Raw genomic sequence first — 15689 nt, 5'->3', positions numbered from 1 at the left:
GAAGGGACCCCCAAAGGTGGTGATGCTGGCTGGGGAGTCATTCTTTACTCAAGATCAAGCAATACATTTTCTGGTCAGTTTCACGCATAAATTTGGGGGCCCTCTGGTTTCTACATGACATCATATAAAGAAATCCTCTACCTTTTCAGTGAAGTCTTTCTCTGGTCTCTCTTCAACCTGGAGGAGAAAATGGACACGTTAAATATGGAAACACATTAAACGGAGAATCTGGATTTAGGGGGAAAGAGAATAATAAGGTAAAGCACTGGCTTCTCTTGTGATTCAAACACTAGGTGCCATGAAACTCGCGGACACTCTTGGTGCCACACGGTGGCCTGTGGGCAGCTCACAGTGCCTGGCTGAGGTCCGTTGTGTGGTTTTTCAACTTTCACAGTTTCCACAGGAAGGTGACTTGTGAATGATCTGAATCTGAACAGGTTGATTTGACAGGTTTTTCTACACTGCGCGCAGAGCCGAGTGTAGACGGGATGGCACCAGCCTCATTCACCCACCGCAGGCACTGTGATCAGAACGTGAGGATGTATCCAGGGCTCCAGGGGCTGGAAGACGCAACCATGCAGGGTTTTACTTTTGGCTATCACTAACCTTGGCCTCCGAGCAAGAGAAAGCAGTGGAGACAATGGTTGTAATTTTTCCACTGCTCATGACTAACTGAGTCATGACCTACTCTTTGCAACACTATGGACTATAGTCTACCAGGCTCCTCTGTCCTTGGAATTTTCTGGGCAAGAATACTGGAGTGCTTTGCCATTTCCTCCTCTAGGGGACGTTCTCAACCTAGGGATTGAACCCACATCTCCTGTGTCTCCTGCATTGGCAGGCAGATTCTTTACCAGTGAGCCACCTGGGAAGCCCCTACTGTAGAGCATAGGGAACTGAACTGTATTCAATATTTTTGGAAAAGAACATGAAAAAGAACATATATATATATATATATATGTATATATATATAAAACAATCACTTTTCTGTACAGCAGAAATTAACACAACAGTGTAAATCAACTACACTTCAATAAAATTTTTTTTAAAAATAAGAAAACAAGCTTATAGTTACCAAAAGGGAAATGTGGTTGGTAGGAATAAATTAGGAGGTTGGGATTAACACACACAGACTACTATATACAAAATGGATAACAAGTATCTACTGTATAGCACAGGGACCTATACTCAGTACCTTATAATAACCTATAAGGGAAAAGAATCTGAAAAAAAATATGCATATATAACTGAATCACTTTGTTGTACAGCAGAAATTAACACAACAATGTAAATCTATGATTTTTTTCCAGTAGTCATGTACGGATGTGAGAGTTGGACCGTAGGAAGGCTAAGCACTGAAGAATGGATGCTTTTGAACTGTGGTATTGGAGAAGACCCTTGAGAGTATCTTGGACTGCAAGGAGATCCAACCCGTCCAACCTAAAGGAAATCAACCCTGAATCTTCACTGGAAGGACTGATGCTGAAGCTGAAGCTCCAGTACTTTGGCCAACTGATATGAAGAGCCAATTCATTAGAAAAGACCCTGATGCTGGGAAGGATTGAAGGCAGGGGGAGAAGGGGATGACAGAGGACGAGATGGTTGGATGGCATCACTGACTCGATGGACGTGAGTCTGAGCAAGCTCCAGGAGATGGTGAAGGACAGGGAAGCCTGGGGGCTGCAGTCCACGGGGTCACAAGCGACTGAACTAGTGTGCTGCCGCTGCAGCCCCTCGAGTTGCCACCAGGTGGCAGCCTGTGTCGCGTGGAGGAGGACGTGCCCAGGGAGCCTTGGTGGGGCAGGGCACCTCTGACCACCCCTAAAAAAGGAACAGCCAAGCAAGGAACCCCAACAGTGAGTTTAAGTTGACATAAAGCACAGCACTTTATATTTGAAAGTAATATACAAAGAAACAGAATAAACAGATGGAGGGCTTTCAAATACTGTCGTGGCTGCTGCACAAAGTGACCCAGAGGATGTTGTGGGCAATACACACCCCAACGCGCTGCAGCCGTGGCCGCCTGGGACCCGGGACAAGCCACGGGGCTCTGCGGACTTCACCTCCTCGTCCCAGACAGGACAGCGGCACCATGGATCTTGCAGCCTATTAACTCTCTTATTCTCATTTACTGAGCAATACTAAACACCTTAGGTGGACGTGAAAACGTCACAGGAACAGGCTTTTGAAATATGCAAATCACAAAAGAGTGTACACAAGGGCATCTTTTAAAATCTACGGGAGAGAACAAACATATGGACACCAAGGAAGGAAAGGGGGTGGGAAGAATTGGGAGACTGAGACTGACGTACATACACTCACGCACACTACTACTGTGCCCCATCGCTTCATGGGAAGTAGGTGGGGAAACAGTGGAAACTGTGAAAGACTTTATTTTTTGGGTTTCAAAATCACTGCAGATGGTGACTGCAGCCATAAAATTAAAAGACACTTGCTCCTTGGAAGGAAAGTTATGACCAACCTAGATAGCACACTAAAAAGCAGAGACATCACTTTGCCAACAAAGGTCTGTCTAGTCAAGGCTATGGTTTTTCCAGTGGTCATGTATGGATGTGAGAGTTGGACTGTGAAGAAAGCTCAGCACTGAATAGTTGATGTTTTTGAACTGTGGTGTTGGAGAAGACTCTTGAAGAAGTCCCTTGGACTGCAAGGAGATCCAACCAGTCCATTCTAAAGGAGATCAGTCCTGGGTGTTCATTGGAAGGACTGATGTTGAAGCTGAAACTCCAATACTTTGGCCACCTGATGTGAAGAGCTGACTCAATGGAAAAGACCCTGATGCTGGGAAAGACTGAAGGCAGGAGGAGAAGGGGACGACAGAGGATGAGATGGCTGGATGGCATCACTGACTCGATGGACATGGGTTTGGGTAGACACCAGGAGTTGGTGATGGACAGGGAGGCCTGGCGTGCTGCAGTTCATGGGGTCACAAAGAGACATGACTGAGCAACTGAACTGAACTGAACACTACTCTGTGAACTGATGAGAACCTATTGCAGAGAACAGAGAACTCTACTCAGTGCTGTGACCTAAACACGAAGGAAATCCACCCCCCAAAAAGGAGCTATAGTCATAGCTGATTCACCATGCTGTACAGCAGAAACTCATACAACATTGTAAAGCGACAGCATTTCAACAACAATTTAAAAAAATCTTTGGGAGATAATCACTTCGGAAAAATTTCTTTGACATTTTAAATTATGTCAACTCTCCCTTCGCTGGTGGCTCAGACAGTAAAGAACCTGCCTGTAACACAGGAGACCTGGCTTCCATCCCTGAGTTGGGAAGATCCCCTGGAGAAGGGAATGTCTACCCACTCCAGTATTCTTGTCTGGAGAGTCCCACGGACAGAGTAGCCCAGCAAGCTACAGTCCCTAGGGTCTCAAAGAGGTGGACATGACTGAGTGACTAATGCTTTCACTTTTTCCTTTCAAAAACAAAAGCTTAAAGTAGCACATTAAATATTTTATTAATTCCAACCTTCTAAAATGGTGTCTAAGTGAGCTTACTATGTAGGCTCACTTAAGTATCACGTCTGGTGAGGTTTTAAATTCCAGGTTTGGCATATCACCACCTGACTTGCCCACCTTCCTGGAGACAGAGCCCAGTATGTAGGCGCAGGGCAACCCGAGTCAACGGTTTGGGGACAAAGGAACTTCTCCTCATGGTGTCCAGCCCCCAGGCAGGAAACGGGACCACAGACAGAAGCAGGTCACCACAGGTTCCCTCTCGAGAAACCAGCGGACAGCAGTGAACACTGCTCAGAAAACACCCCTCAAACGTAAACAGCAGTGGAGCCTACCATTAGACTGGAGACTTCTGGTTTTCAATCCAATAATATTGACCTCATCCGGATGACTCGTCCTTCAACTATTGTATTCATAATTCAAGACCTGTTTTTTCCACCCGGTTCCTGCCCTCACCTCTTTACAAGACTTGAACGTGAGTCACTACAGCCTTCTGTTTTCCTGGCTCATAGGGGGCCGAGGTTCCTGTTCACCAGTCATGCTTCTCTGTGAGCACAGCAGCCCGTGAAGCTGGGCTGTGTGCAGGACACCCCGAGGATGCTTCAGAGCCCTGGCAGCTCTGCTGGGTCTGCGCGGGGCCCTGAGGCATGGGGGACACGGCTGCACTGGCCCCTCCAGGCTGGGTCACCTGGCCTGCTGAGTCCAGCTCTCCAGAAGCACCCTCTCCCCCCGCTCACCCCCACCTCAGAGCCTGTGCTCTGAGTTCTATCCTGCATCTTGCCCACTTGCTGAGGTCTGCCTTCCCGGCCTGTGCGTCCCTGCCGGGGACAGGTATATGTCCTTACCCTGCAGCCCTGTGCTGGGAACATTCGATAAACACAGCTGAATGAACAGACCCCAACTTCCTCAAGAGGAAGACTCTGGGCTCGTCAGAGAAGGAAACACAGCTGGCCTACAGAATGTGACAGTGAGCATGAGGTCCAGGAGCGTGTGCCTCCCGAGACGGGGCGGGGGTCCTCTCTGCTCCCCCTGAGGCTGGAGGACCGGCGGCTGGGGCACCCTTGGGATGCGGAGGCACCTCTGTTTTCTCAAAGTGGGACAGGCTGTCGCCTCCCTCATTCTGGTTACTGTTGCTTTGGATGGCGTTCCCCTCGCCCACCCCCCAGGGCACCAGCCTGCCACCCGCACTTAGAGCTGCCCCTGCATGGCTCATGCTTCCTTCCTGTCCCCTGCCCTGGCTCATGCCACCCTCCTGGGACCATATTCCTGCTGGATCACAGCTGGGGACATTCCCCATGAGCCATGGTGGACAACACTCCCACCCCTGGAAAATTCACCCCGGGAGAAGCAGGTTCAAATCTCTTCTTGTTTTTATGTTTCAAGCGTTATCAATTACCCGTCTTTCCAAGTGGAGCTCAGGCATGTATGCCTGGCCAGGTGTCCCCAGGCAGGAATGAGAGCTGTGAACTTTAGCCTGGGTTCTTGGAATCCCTCCTCCCTTCCTGCCCTGCGTCCCTCTGAGAGGCCAGGTGGGGACAGTCGGTCACCCCTAGGGTCCTCTCCCTGGGGCCCCGCCTGCCCCGCAGCTCCTCCCTGCCAGGCAGGAGCGCCAGAGGAGTCTGAGCACAAGTTTCCTGGCCTCTTTCCAGTCAACGCGGCCAACTACACCCACTTATACTCTGCCAGTCTCCCAAGCCCAAAATACAAACACCCACCCCTTTCCAGTGCTGGGACCGCCCAGAACTCAGAAAATAGAAACGAGCCAATTCCAAGGAAGAGACTGAGCTCTGGAAGCACAGAGCCAAGGGCTAGCTCAGCTGCATCCTACAGACTCTCTGCAGAGGCCAAGGGTGCTGCCCATGTTCTGGCTTTCCCATGGCCAAGAGCCACTGTAACCACATGCCCTGGGGAACCGCCCCGCACAGCCAGAGTGTCTCTGCTGCCTGAGGGCCTCATACAGAGGCGTCCTCAGCTCTGAGGTCCCCCCGCATCCTGAGGGCCCAGATGCTGGCCTTTGCTCACTGACTGTGCCAACCTGAGTCAGTGACCTTTATGAGTGAGCAGATGACTCAGGGGAGAGCGGAGACTGGACCGATGACCTGTGTGCAGTGAACTCAAGGTTCAGCTCAGTCAAGTCCCTGGGAGTCTTGCAAACCCAGGGCTCTCAAGGGACCAAGAGGCGGTGGGGCAGGCATGGCTAGCGTCCCAGTTACAAAGAGACATCCAACTCTCGTTATCAGGCCCCAGGGGCACCAGCCAGGTGAACGTTCACCTCTCTTGCGTCCACTAAACCCATATTCTGAGTAAACTGTTCTCAGGTTTAGGAAGCAGATGACAGAGGAACTTGTTTCTGGTTTCCATCTCTTGGGGCTTCCCTGATAGCTCAGTTGGTAAAGAATCCGCCTGCAATGCAGGAGACCTGGGTTCAATTCCTGATTGGGGAAGCTCCCCTGGAGAAGGGAAAGGCTACCCACTCCAGTATTCTTGGGATTCCCTGGTGGCTCAGCTGGAAAAGAATCAGCCTGCAGTGCCGGAGAACTGGGTTCGATCTCTGCATTAGGAAGATCCCCCAGAGAAGGGAAAGGCTACCCACTCCAGTGTTCTGGCCTGGAGAATTCCATGGACTGTGTAGTCCACAGGATCACAAATAGTTGGACACGACTGAGCAACTTTCATTGTCGGCCTAGGGTCTGGGGAGCTTGACTGAGCTGCTACTCTGTGGCTTCATCCTGAAGCCCAAATAAACCCAAAATGGCCAGACCAGCACTGTTCACAGCTGCCTGTCCCCCTGAGCCGTGCTGGGCAGGGCACTGGTGTGGAATCAGACCTCAGCCTCTTCTGACAACTGTGAACTTTCATTTTTCCCAAAAGGTGAGCACAAGAGAGTATTACACCTGACGATGAGTGTCTTCACACTAGAGTCATCGTGCAAAACGCGACTCCTGCCAGTCGAAGGTTTCCGGACCGCGTGTGTCTGAAACTTGACTGTGGGCCCAAAGGTGCAGGCGGGCCGGCCCCCGCAGGTGCGGGCTGCTGCCCGTGGAGCCCAAGTTCACAAGCGCTGCCCCTCGCTCACGCCTGTCACATCAGGAGAAGCGCCCTCCAGGTCTGAGCACTGTGCTCACGCGCACTGAGCAGCTCAAAGTCTTCCTGTCCTGGCCTGACGGGTCCTGGGTGCAGGAGTAAGCAGGGGGCTTTGTGGGGTGTCCGTCACCCCATGTCCCCTCTGCCCCACCTCAGCACGGTCAGGACATGACGGTCAGGATGGGGGGATGGGGGGCTCACAGAGGGGGCGGCCTTCATTTCCACAGAGAAACAGGCTCTTCTGTTCTAACACTCAGCTTCCTTATCTGCCTTCTGCTTCTGCACCCTCGATATGCAAATGGTGGAGCAAGCATTCCTATCAGGAAAGTACCCGTACAGCCCAGTGAGGGACGCCTCTGGCCTTGGCCTTGGCAGCAGGCAGAGCCAGGCAGGCGTGGGGGTACGGAGGTCCCCGACTCAGCAACACAGGCTCCGTCTGCAAAAGCGATCCCTTGCTGCTCCCCCAGGAGCTGCAGACAAGCTGCACAGGGTGAGAAACCTCCTGGCTTTCAAAGGCGGCATCTGGTTTAAAAACAAAGCAGCAACGCCCACAGGCGCACCTGGGCAAGGAGTGACTCACCCCCACGTCTCTTCTTGATGACCAGGAAGACTTCCTAAACTTTAGACAGCTAACAGCAGGGTTGTGTGAGTGTTAAGAGCCTCAGTCAAGCTCCTCTAGGATGCAGGGGTGAGGAAAGAGGCCAGCTTTGCCAATCTGCGCCTCTTCCGCCCAGGGTCTGTCGGGAGGGGCCCCGGCCCCTGCCCACTGAACGCCCTTCCCCTGGTCACCGTGTCAGCCCCCACCCTACATGTCCCCCGGACAAAAGTGGCCTGCCAGTCACCTGTGGTCAAAAGAACAACACAGTGGCCTCCTACAAACCATCAGATGCGGTGACGCTGTCTAAAATTCGCAAGACCGGGGGAGACATACAACAACGAGACTTGAGTGACGGGGGACTAGATGGCAGAGCCCCTGTTCTGAGGGGCCCTGGGGTCACCTCGTGCACAGTGACGGACAGCAGAGTAGCTCTGAGGTCGGCCTCCCAGGCTCTGAGCAGAGGACCAGGGTGTCGAGGGGGATGGAGCAGGGCCTGGGTGCGGGCACTCACTCCACCCTAAAAACTGTCAGGTCCAAGAATGGACAACGTTCCAAACAGAGGTTAAAGGTGAATCCTCCAATCTAAAAAAGTGGTACAAACGACCTTATGTACAAAGCAGAAGCAGACTCACAGATGTGGAATACAAGCCTTTGGTTACTGGCGGGGAAAGCTGGGCAGAGGGATAAACTGCGAGTTTGGGCCTGGCATATACACACCACTACCCATGACACAGATAACTGACAAGGACCTCCTGTGGAGCACAGGGACTCCACTCGACACCGCGTAATGACCTTATGGGAAGAATCTAACAAAGAGCAGATACATGTATACGCGTAACTGGTTCACTTTGCTGTGCAGCAGAAACGGACACCACATCGTAAACCAACTGTACTCTAATAAAAGTTAAAAAAAAAGTTAACTGGGACAAATACAAAAAAATAAAAGAGTGAATCCTTCCCATTTTTAAATCGTAAAAAACAACACATCCATGCACCCGGCTGCCTTTCTTCCCCACCACACAAAGCTCCCCTTCCCGGGAAGGCCTGTCAGTGGCTTCCGAGACGGTCCTTCAGAAGCCTGAGCAGGGCAATTCCGATCTCACTGAGCCGTCCTTTTCTAAATTTGGAAGCGTCTTCCCCAATCCTATGTTTTAAACTGAGACCTGGACTAAGTCATGGAATGCCTTCTGGCTTGCTCCTGGGTTCAGGCATCTGGAGGCTGGGGTGGGGGGGTCTTCTTGGGGGTCAGAAGATCAGGGTCTGAGGGCAGGAGGCAGGGAAGGAAGGGAGGGGACAGGGGCCAGAGAGAGAGAGACCCACTCACCACTGGGCTGGCCCGCGCAGAGCTGGCTCTGGAGGAGGCGCGGGAGCTGGACTTGAAGTGGCCGCTGAGCTCCGAAGCCTGCCCACCCAGCTGGCCGCGGGACACAGAGACAGAAACAGAGGAACAGGTCAGTGAGGAGGAGGGGGGCCACATGACAGACGCCCCGGTTAGTGGCGAGGCCAGCGGGAGCAGCTCAGGGAGGAAGGAGAGGTTAGTGCGGCCAGCGGCGGCCCCCTGCAAGAAGGCAGTGTTGTCCCAGCTCCCAACCTGCAGCCACTCAGAACACACAACTTAATCATCCTATCAAGGAACGTGGGGTTCCTGCTCGGTTGGGTGCAGGTCACACACAGCACCTGCTTGGCCGGGGGTTGGGGGGACGTCCGGTTTCTGTGCAGAGAACCCTGGATGACATGGAAGAGGCTGGTGGGGGACGGGGACTGTGAGCTGCCTCCTGGCATGGGAACAGGAAAGGCGGGGACAGAGGCCTGGCTTTGGGGCAACGGAGAAGTCTGCTTCTCTACTATCTCTGCGAGTGGATACAAAACAAGACCCAGGGCCAATACAAGACTAGCCGTGGCTTGTTCAAGTGCTACAGGACCTTCTATCTGGCTGCCTGTGTGTGTGTCTATGTTGCTGCTCTTTAGTTGCTCAGTGGTGTCCGATGCTTTGGGACCCCATAGACTGTAGCCCGCCAAGCTGCTCTGTCCATGGGATTTTCCAGGCAAGAAGACTGGAGTAGGTTGCCATTTCCTTCTCCAGTGGATCTTCCTGGCCCAGGGATCGAACTCGAGTCTCCTGCGCCTCCTGCATTGCAGGCGAATTCTTGACCACTGAGACACCAGGGAAGCCTGTATCCATTACCACGTATCCATCTTCCCTAAACTTTCTCTCTTCTGGTACAGGAAAACACCAGCAAATCGTTTATCCGGAGGCTCTGCCCTCTTAACTTTGATCTGTTAAACTTTCTCTCTTCTGGTACAGGAAAACACCAGCAAATCGTTTATCCGGAGGCTCTGCCCTCTTAACTTTGATCTGTATTCACATTTGTTCTAGCCCTACAACAAGATCTTACCTGCCTCTTAAACAAGGCAGGGTAGGCAGTGGGTGGGAGGAGAGGCAGGATTTGAACACTGTTTAGGACCCAGGGCGTCAGCAGACTGAGCAGTGGTCTGAGAGGCCTCCGCTGACTGTCCCTTCCCTGCCCCCCACCCCACCCCCACTCTGAGACCCGCAGGCATCATGCCAACTGCAGGTTAGGAGGAGCCATAGCTTTGGGGCTTCTCCTGATCCTTATCGAAAATACCATTGCTCGCTCTGCCTGTTTTCCATCAGCGTGGAATTCTCAAGGGCAGAGTCTGTGTGTATTTTGCTCCCTGCTGAATCCCTGGCCACCAGAGGAGGCCTGGCATGCAGGAGGCACTTGAGAAATACTTGCTGAACGAACCACTTCAACGTTAGACTGTAAATAGCCTTGATGGAGACGTGAGTTCCCCAGACTGGTTCTGCCTGCCCGGACTCACCCCTCGGCTGCATAAACACTTCAGGTATATTTACACGTAGGTGAAAGATGCTTTCTCAGACGCACAGACCCAACACGGCGGCACGTACACCGCGTGTAGGAATCACTGCCACACAGGGCACGTACAGGAAATTCACCAGTGTCACTGGCCTCACCTCTCAGCTTTCTTCAAAATAAAGAAAATTTGTTCAAAATAAAGAAAAACACTCGACATCAGCACTGTAAAGCAATATTTTGCCTTTTGGGTTTCGCTGATGAAAAAGTGAGGAAAACTTTCTCGTGTAGGCAAATCCTACTATATTCTACATCATTCACATCCCGGTTTATGGTGCAGAGATGTGGCGGATTCTTGTTAAAAAGGCTTCTTTCTGACCCAAGTTCCCCCAATTCCTGAGTCAAAAGCTGCTCTCACATCATCTGACCTGACTTGGTGAGGGAAGGGTCAAGTTCAAAGCCTGTGCCATGGGGTCCATGTGGCACCTTCGGAGCCACCCGTGCTTTGGAGCCAACGTGGTTAACTGCGGGCTGACGTAAGGTAGAGAGTTCTGAGTCCAGGGTCCATTTCTAATCAGCTGGGAGACCTTAGCAAAGTTGTGTAGCATGTCACCGGTGGCATCACGTAGGGCTACTGACCACGCGGGTGGGGAGGATGACGCAGAGAACGCAAGCTGGCTTTTCCCTGCTGTCTCCTCCTGATAAAACAATTTGCATGGCTCCTGGACCGGGTGGCATGGTGGTGATGACCCAGGGTCAGAACAACCTAGAAGGTCATGTCACACAGGGCCAGGAGTCCTCCCTACAACATACAAGCAGCTTACGAATGCTAAGGAAGGTACAAAATAGAAAGGTTTCAAGGTATGGGATGGGGAGGGAGGTGGCGGGGGGGTTCAATATGGGGAACAGATGTACACCCATGGCTGATTCATGTCAATGTGGCAAAAGCCACTACAATATTATAAAGTAATTAGCCTCCAATTAAAATATAAAAAACTGTTCTACTGTTAAGAACTAGTCATTAAAAAAAGAATCATTTAACTGTAACTGTGATAAGTCATTTATGAATAAGTGGGGTTTCCCAGCTGGCGCCAGTGGTAAAGATCCCGCCTGCCAATGCAGGAGACACAAGAGATGCGAATTCGATCCCTGGTTCGGGAAGATCCCCTGGAGGAGGGCATGGCAACCCGTTCTAGAATTCTTGCCTGGAGAATCCCATGGACAGAGGAGCTGGGCAGACTATGGTCCATAAGGTTGCAAAGAGTCAGACATGACTGAAGCAACTTATGCACACAGTAAGTCGTTTAGCTGTAAACACATCCTGTGTCTGAGGCAAACTTTCTGGGAGAAGGAAGATGAGGACATGTCTTTCAAAGGGGGCTCGGGGCTGGCTTGTGCGGGCTTGGGGTCAGCCTGGACTCTGAGGTCAGAGCACCACGGGTCAGGACCGAAGGGACCCCAGAGGCGCAGTGTCCTCAGATCTTTGTACGTGGATTTATCAGCAGCCACAGCTCCTATGTGGAGGGAGAACCTGGGAAACTGCATTCCTGGGCGTGGGGAACTCCGTACCCCCCTGGAGGGCTATTGTGACTCTGTGAGCTGAGCTGGCAGAGAACAAGAGGTCAGTGAACCTTCCCTCCTGCTCAGCCCGCTGGCCTGCAGCGGGCCAGCACAGAACTCTCTCCTGAGGGATTGTGTCCCAGGGTTCAATTTGTCCCATTTAATCTAATAAACACGTGCTGTGCTCCCTCTTCGTAGGAATGCAGTGTTAGGTGCGGAAAAACGTCCTTTTATTCTGTTTCTTCTGCCTGGCGTGATACCAGCCACAGGAGCCCTATTTTAGGCTTTCTGCTGCCAGATCTTTCACCTCAACTCCCTAAAACCATCCCTCCCTGGTGGTTCCTCCAGGAGGCTGAAAGCATGCCGTACACAAGAGCAATCGGCAATGCTGATCGCTGCACTCTGAAGGCCAGGAATCAGCTACGGGGAAAGTCCATCTACAGAAGTAACATCAAAGAGAACCTATGAGACGAACATCCCGCCAAACAGTTAGGAGTTCTGCTTTGGTGTTTCAGAAGTTTCCTTCTCTTAAAGAGTTAGGATGCTGCTGTCTCTTACGGATGAAAGAAAAGCATTTAGTTGCATTTTATCTGTCAGATAGGCCAGAGCTATTTTATCCAGCATGTGTAGTTTGTGAGCTTTTTAAGGGCCTACAAAAATATTTAAGAACTGGGGGAAAGACTTAGTATAGTGTACTCCACTGCCTCAAAATGTTATGCAGTATAAAAGTGTCCAATGCAAGTGTTTAATTAGATGTCAGCAAAAACTCCTGCTGCATGGGACTGACACACACACACGACTAAATATAAGACAGAAAACTGATACGGACCTCCTGTAGAGCACAGGGAACTCTACTCAATACTCTGTAACAAACTGTATGGGAAAAGAATCTACAAAAGAGTGTACAAGTGTGTGTGTGTGTGTGTGTGTGTGTGTGTGTGTGTATTAGAATCTTTTTGCTATACCCCTGAAACTATCCCAACATTGTAAATCAACTATGTTGCTGGTGTTTAGTTGCTAAGTCATGTCCGACCCTTTTGTGACCGCGCCCCCCCCCCCCCGCCGCCCCAACCCGCCCCATGGACTGTAGCCCACCAGGCTCCTCAGTCCACGGGATTTCTATACTCCGATAAAAAATTTTAAAAACCCATGCTATCTCTATTAGATTTAATATTTATAAAAATTACATTCTGAAGAAAACTGTAAGTTATGCTGGTTTCTTCACAGGAATTCCTGAATATTCAAGATGATTGGAGAAATATAATAAATTATAAAGTTGGATTGTTTAGCCAATCAATTAAGTAGTGAAAGTGTTAGTCACTCAGTTGTGTCGAACTCTTTTGTGATCCCATGGACTGTAGCCTGTCAGGCTCCTCTGTCCATGGAATTCTCCAGGCAAGAATACTGGAGTGGGTTACCATTTCTTTCTCCTGGGGATCTTTCCAACCCAGGGATCGAACCTGAGTCTCCTGCTTTGCAGGCAGATTCTTTACCGTCTGAGCTACCAGGGAAGCCCCTAATTAAGTAGTCAATTACTTCCCAAAGCAAAATTATAAGAGTACTTTCAAGTATTTCCTATGCCATCATATTTCACGTGAGGCTTGAACACATCTTTCCAGGATTTGTGGAGGAGACCCGGGAGGCAGAAACTTTTGCCCCTGGGGAGGGCTGAGTTGGGGCTCATGCTCAGTTTCAACCGGTCTCAGGACAGGCCACCAGCTTCCTCACTTCCATGGACTGGTCTCATTTTTCCATTTTGTCTACCTTTATCCTTCACTCATTCACTCATCTTTTCCACACAACAAGTATTTCTTATACAACTACTCCACCTTTAAGCTGGTGGCTCAGATGGTAAAGCATCTGTCTACAATGTGGGAGACCCAGGTTTGATCCCTGGGTCGGGAAGATCCCCCTGGAGAGGGAAATGGCAACCCACTCCAGTACTATTGCCTGGAAAATCCCATGGCCAGAGGAGCCTGGTAGGCTACAGTCCATGGGGTCGCAAAGAGTCGGACACGACTGAGCGACTCCACTCCACTCTCCACACCTTTATCGAGAAAGCCCATCACTTCAAATCCTTTGAAGAGGTGAAAGGACAATAAAATAAGGAGATTCCATATGTGTAATATTCCGAGTCCTTAAATTTGTTCATCTTCCTTGACTATCGAGAGGTGAGAATATTTTGTGGCCTGCTGAATTCCCTTTTGCCGTTTTTTATTATTGTAAGATCACTCCAGCTTTGTTGCAGGGAAAGAGCGGATGCAACTCAATGAAGGTCAGTCTTTCTCCCCTTGACGTCAACACACATTGATGAATGAGGACATTAACATAAATTGATGAGTGAGGACGCCAGACGTTGGTGATGGACAGGGAAGCCTGGTGTGCTACAGTCCATGGGGTGGGGTCACCAAGAGTCGGACGTGACTGACTGAAATGACTGACTGAGGACGTGAAACCAGCCACTAAAGGCTACATGACTCATGTTATCCATGACCCTCACTAGCATGGAAAACTGGGATGAGATAGTGCTTCCTCCCTACAATTCTGGTTAGTTATCTCCCAGGACTGGAGCTGTGCAGAGTGAGTCACCCCTGGGTCATGCAGCAGAAAGCTCGGGAAACACAGAAAGTGCCTTACAGCCTGAGAACCGCAGGCGCTGCCCCGCCGAGCCCCACCGAGACTGCTCTCGTCGGACGCAGACGCCTGTGACGGAAACACACTGTGAGGACGGGGTGCCTCCTCTCCATCGGCACCCGGGAGACACTGAAGCGTAAGCTAGAGGAGAGTGACATGCTGGGAACACGTCCTGAAAACATCACGGCGGCAGAGCTGCAGCAAAGGCTCAAAACCGCTTCCACAGGCAAGGACAGTGCAGCAAAACAGGGTCATGCGGAAATCTGGGAGAGGGGAGTTTCAGGTGCTGTCAACCGGTATGCAATAGAATTTCCAACAGATCCTTTAAATCGGATTCTAAAAAATATTCCTTGCTAAGTAAAAAGTTGTTAATACAGACTTAAAATGAGCAGATAGTTCAAATATGCTGAATTTTGTCAAGGCATCCTCATACTTGACCCTCAGAAAGTTACTCCAATATGAAATGACTTTGGAATAAAAACAGCATGGTGATTAGAGCTCAACATTTTATCATTCTTTAAGAAGTGCTAACTAAAGGACAGAACATTTCATCAACTTGAAAATCCTATGTAATTAATCACTGAGGGCAAACAGGAGTTTACAATAGGATAAATGGCACTTTAATTTCCCCCATTTTCCCCGGAAGACACAGTGGGTTTGCTGGGCCAGTTATATATCTAATTCATAAATGTGCAATCGGATGGTGATTCAGAAAGTTATTAGTAAGAAGAATATAGCTACTTTAATACTTAAGTTTCCTGCAGGGTATTAATACCTTGTATTTAAAACTGAAAATTTCCCAAAGTAATGCAGAATAATGGATTCATATCTGTTAAGGCTACCAAAGGAATAAAGAGCTTTGTTTTTGCCCACTGATTAAGTAAACGTTGCTAATGATTTTTTCATGCCTAACCATCCTATGCAGACACGTGTCTTCCCCAGCTATTGCCACCTGTTAAGAGAAATAAATCCCAGATCTGGACAGTGGGGGCTCCGTGTAAAGCTCCGAGTAAAGGGGTGAGTCTCCCTCGGAAGGGAGGCAAACAGGTCAGTCTGAGGCACTCGGAGCAGGCGCTCGGCGCGAGAGGGGTGCGCATGCGCGGTGAGGGCGCAGGGGCGCAGAGTCAGCGGGGCGGGGGCGCTTAAGCGGGACTGGGTGGGGTCTGGGAGAGGCCAAGGGGGCGGCAGAAGGGCCGGGGTGGGGGAAACACGCACCAGGTTACTCCCCGCCGGCCGGGCAGCGCTGTACAGGTAGGAGGGCTGGAGGATGAAAGCAAATGGCAGGTTTTTAAACCCTTGAAAAAACAGCAACAGATAATACTGACAAGGTCGTCACGATGCTTCCAGTGATCATCACAGCCAAGCGACTGTACAACCGTCAGAAGGAAGAGAGTCCCAGGAGGTACCCTGCTTTCAGTAAATCTGACAGAGGGAAATCCACATTTACAAGGAAAATAAATAGGAGAGGATTTCTGGCTTTAAAAATAG

At 50.5% G+C, this 15689-nt stretch overlaps 1 protein-coding gene across 48 annotated transcripts in view; it reads right to left on the bottom strand.

The window, feature by feature from the left end:
- The window catches only part of LRRFIP1 (LRR binding FLII interacting protein 1), a 161489-nt gene that overhangs the window by 29596 nt on the left and 116204 nt on the right, over positions 1–15689 (bottom strand). For 20 of the 48 annotated variants that reach the window (NM_001102308.2, XM_059884891.1, XM_059884884.1 and 17 more), the window contains one exon: positions 142–177. In NM_001102308.2, the coding sequence (NP_001095778.2) occupies positions 142–177 (36 nt within the window). Of the gene's footprint in view, positions 1–141; positions 178–8494; positions 8585–14204; positions 14271–15416; positions 15462–15689 lie in introns of all 48 variants that reach the window. The other 28 variants (XM_005205022.5, XM_005205023.5, XM_024989730.2 and 25 more) reach the window with 4 other exon arrangements.

The sequence above is a fragment of the Bos taurus genome, chromosome 3 (assembly GCF_002263795.3).
Source record: "Bos taurus isolate L1 Dominette 01449 registration number 42190680 breed Hereford chromosome 3, ARS-UCD2.0, whole genome shotgun sequence".
NCBI lineage: Eukaryota > Metazoa > Chordata > Mammalia > Artiodactyla > Bovidae > Bos > Bos taurus.
Note: the sequence above shows the minus strand (reverse complement) of the source record. Positions and strands in the feature narration are given on the sequence as shown.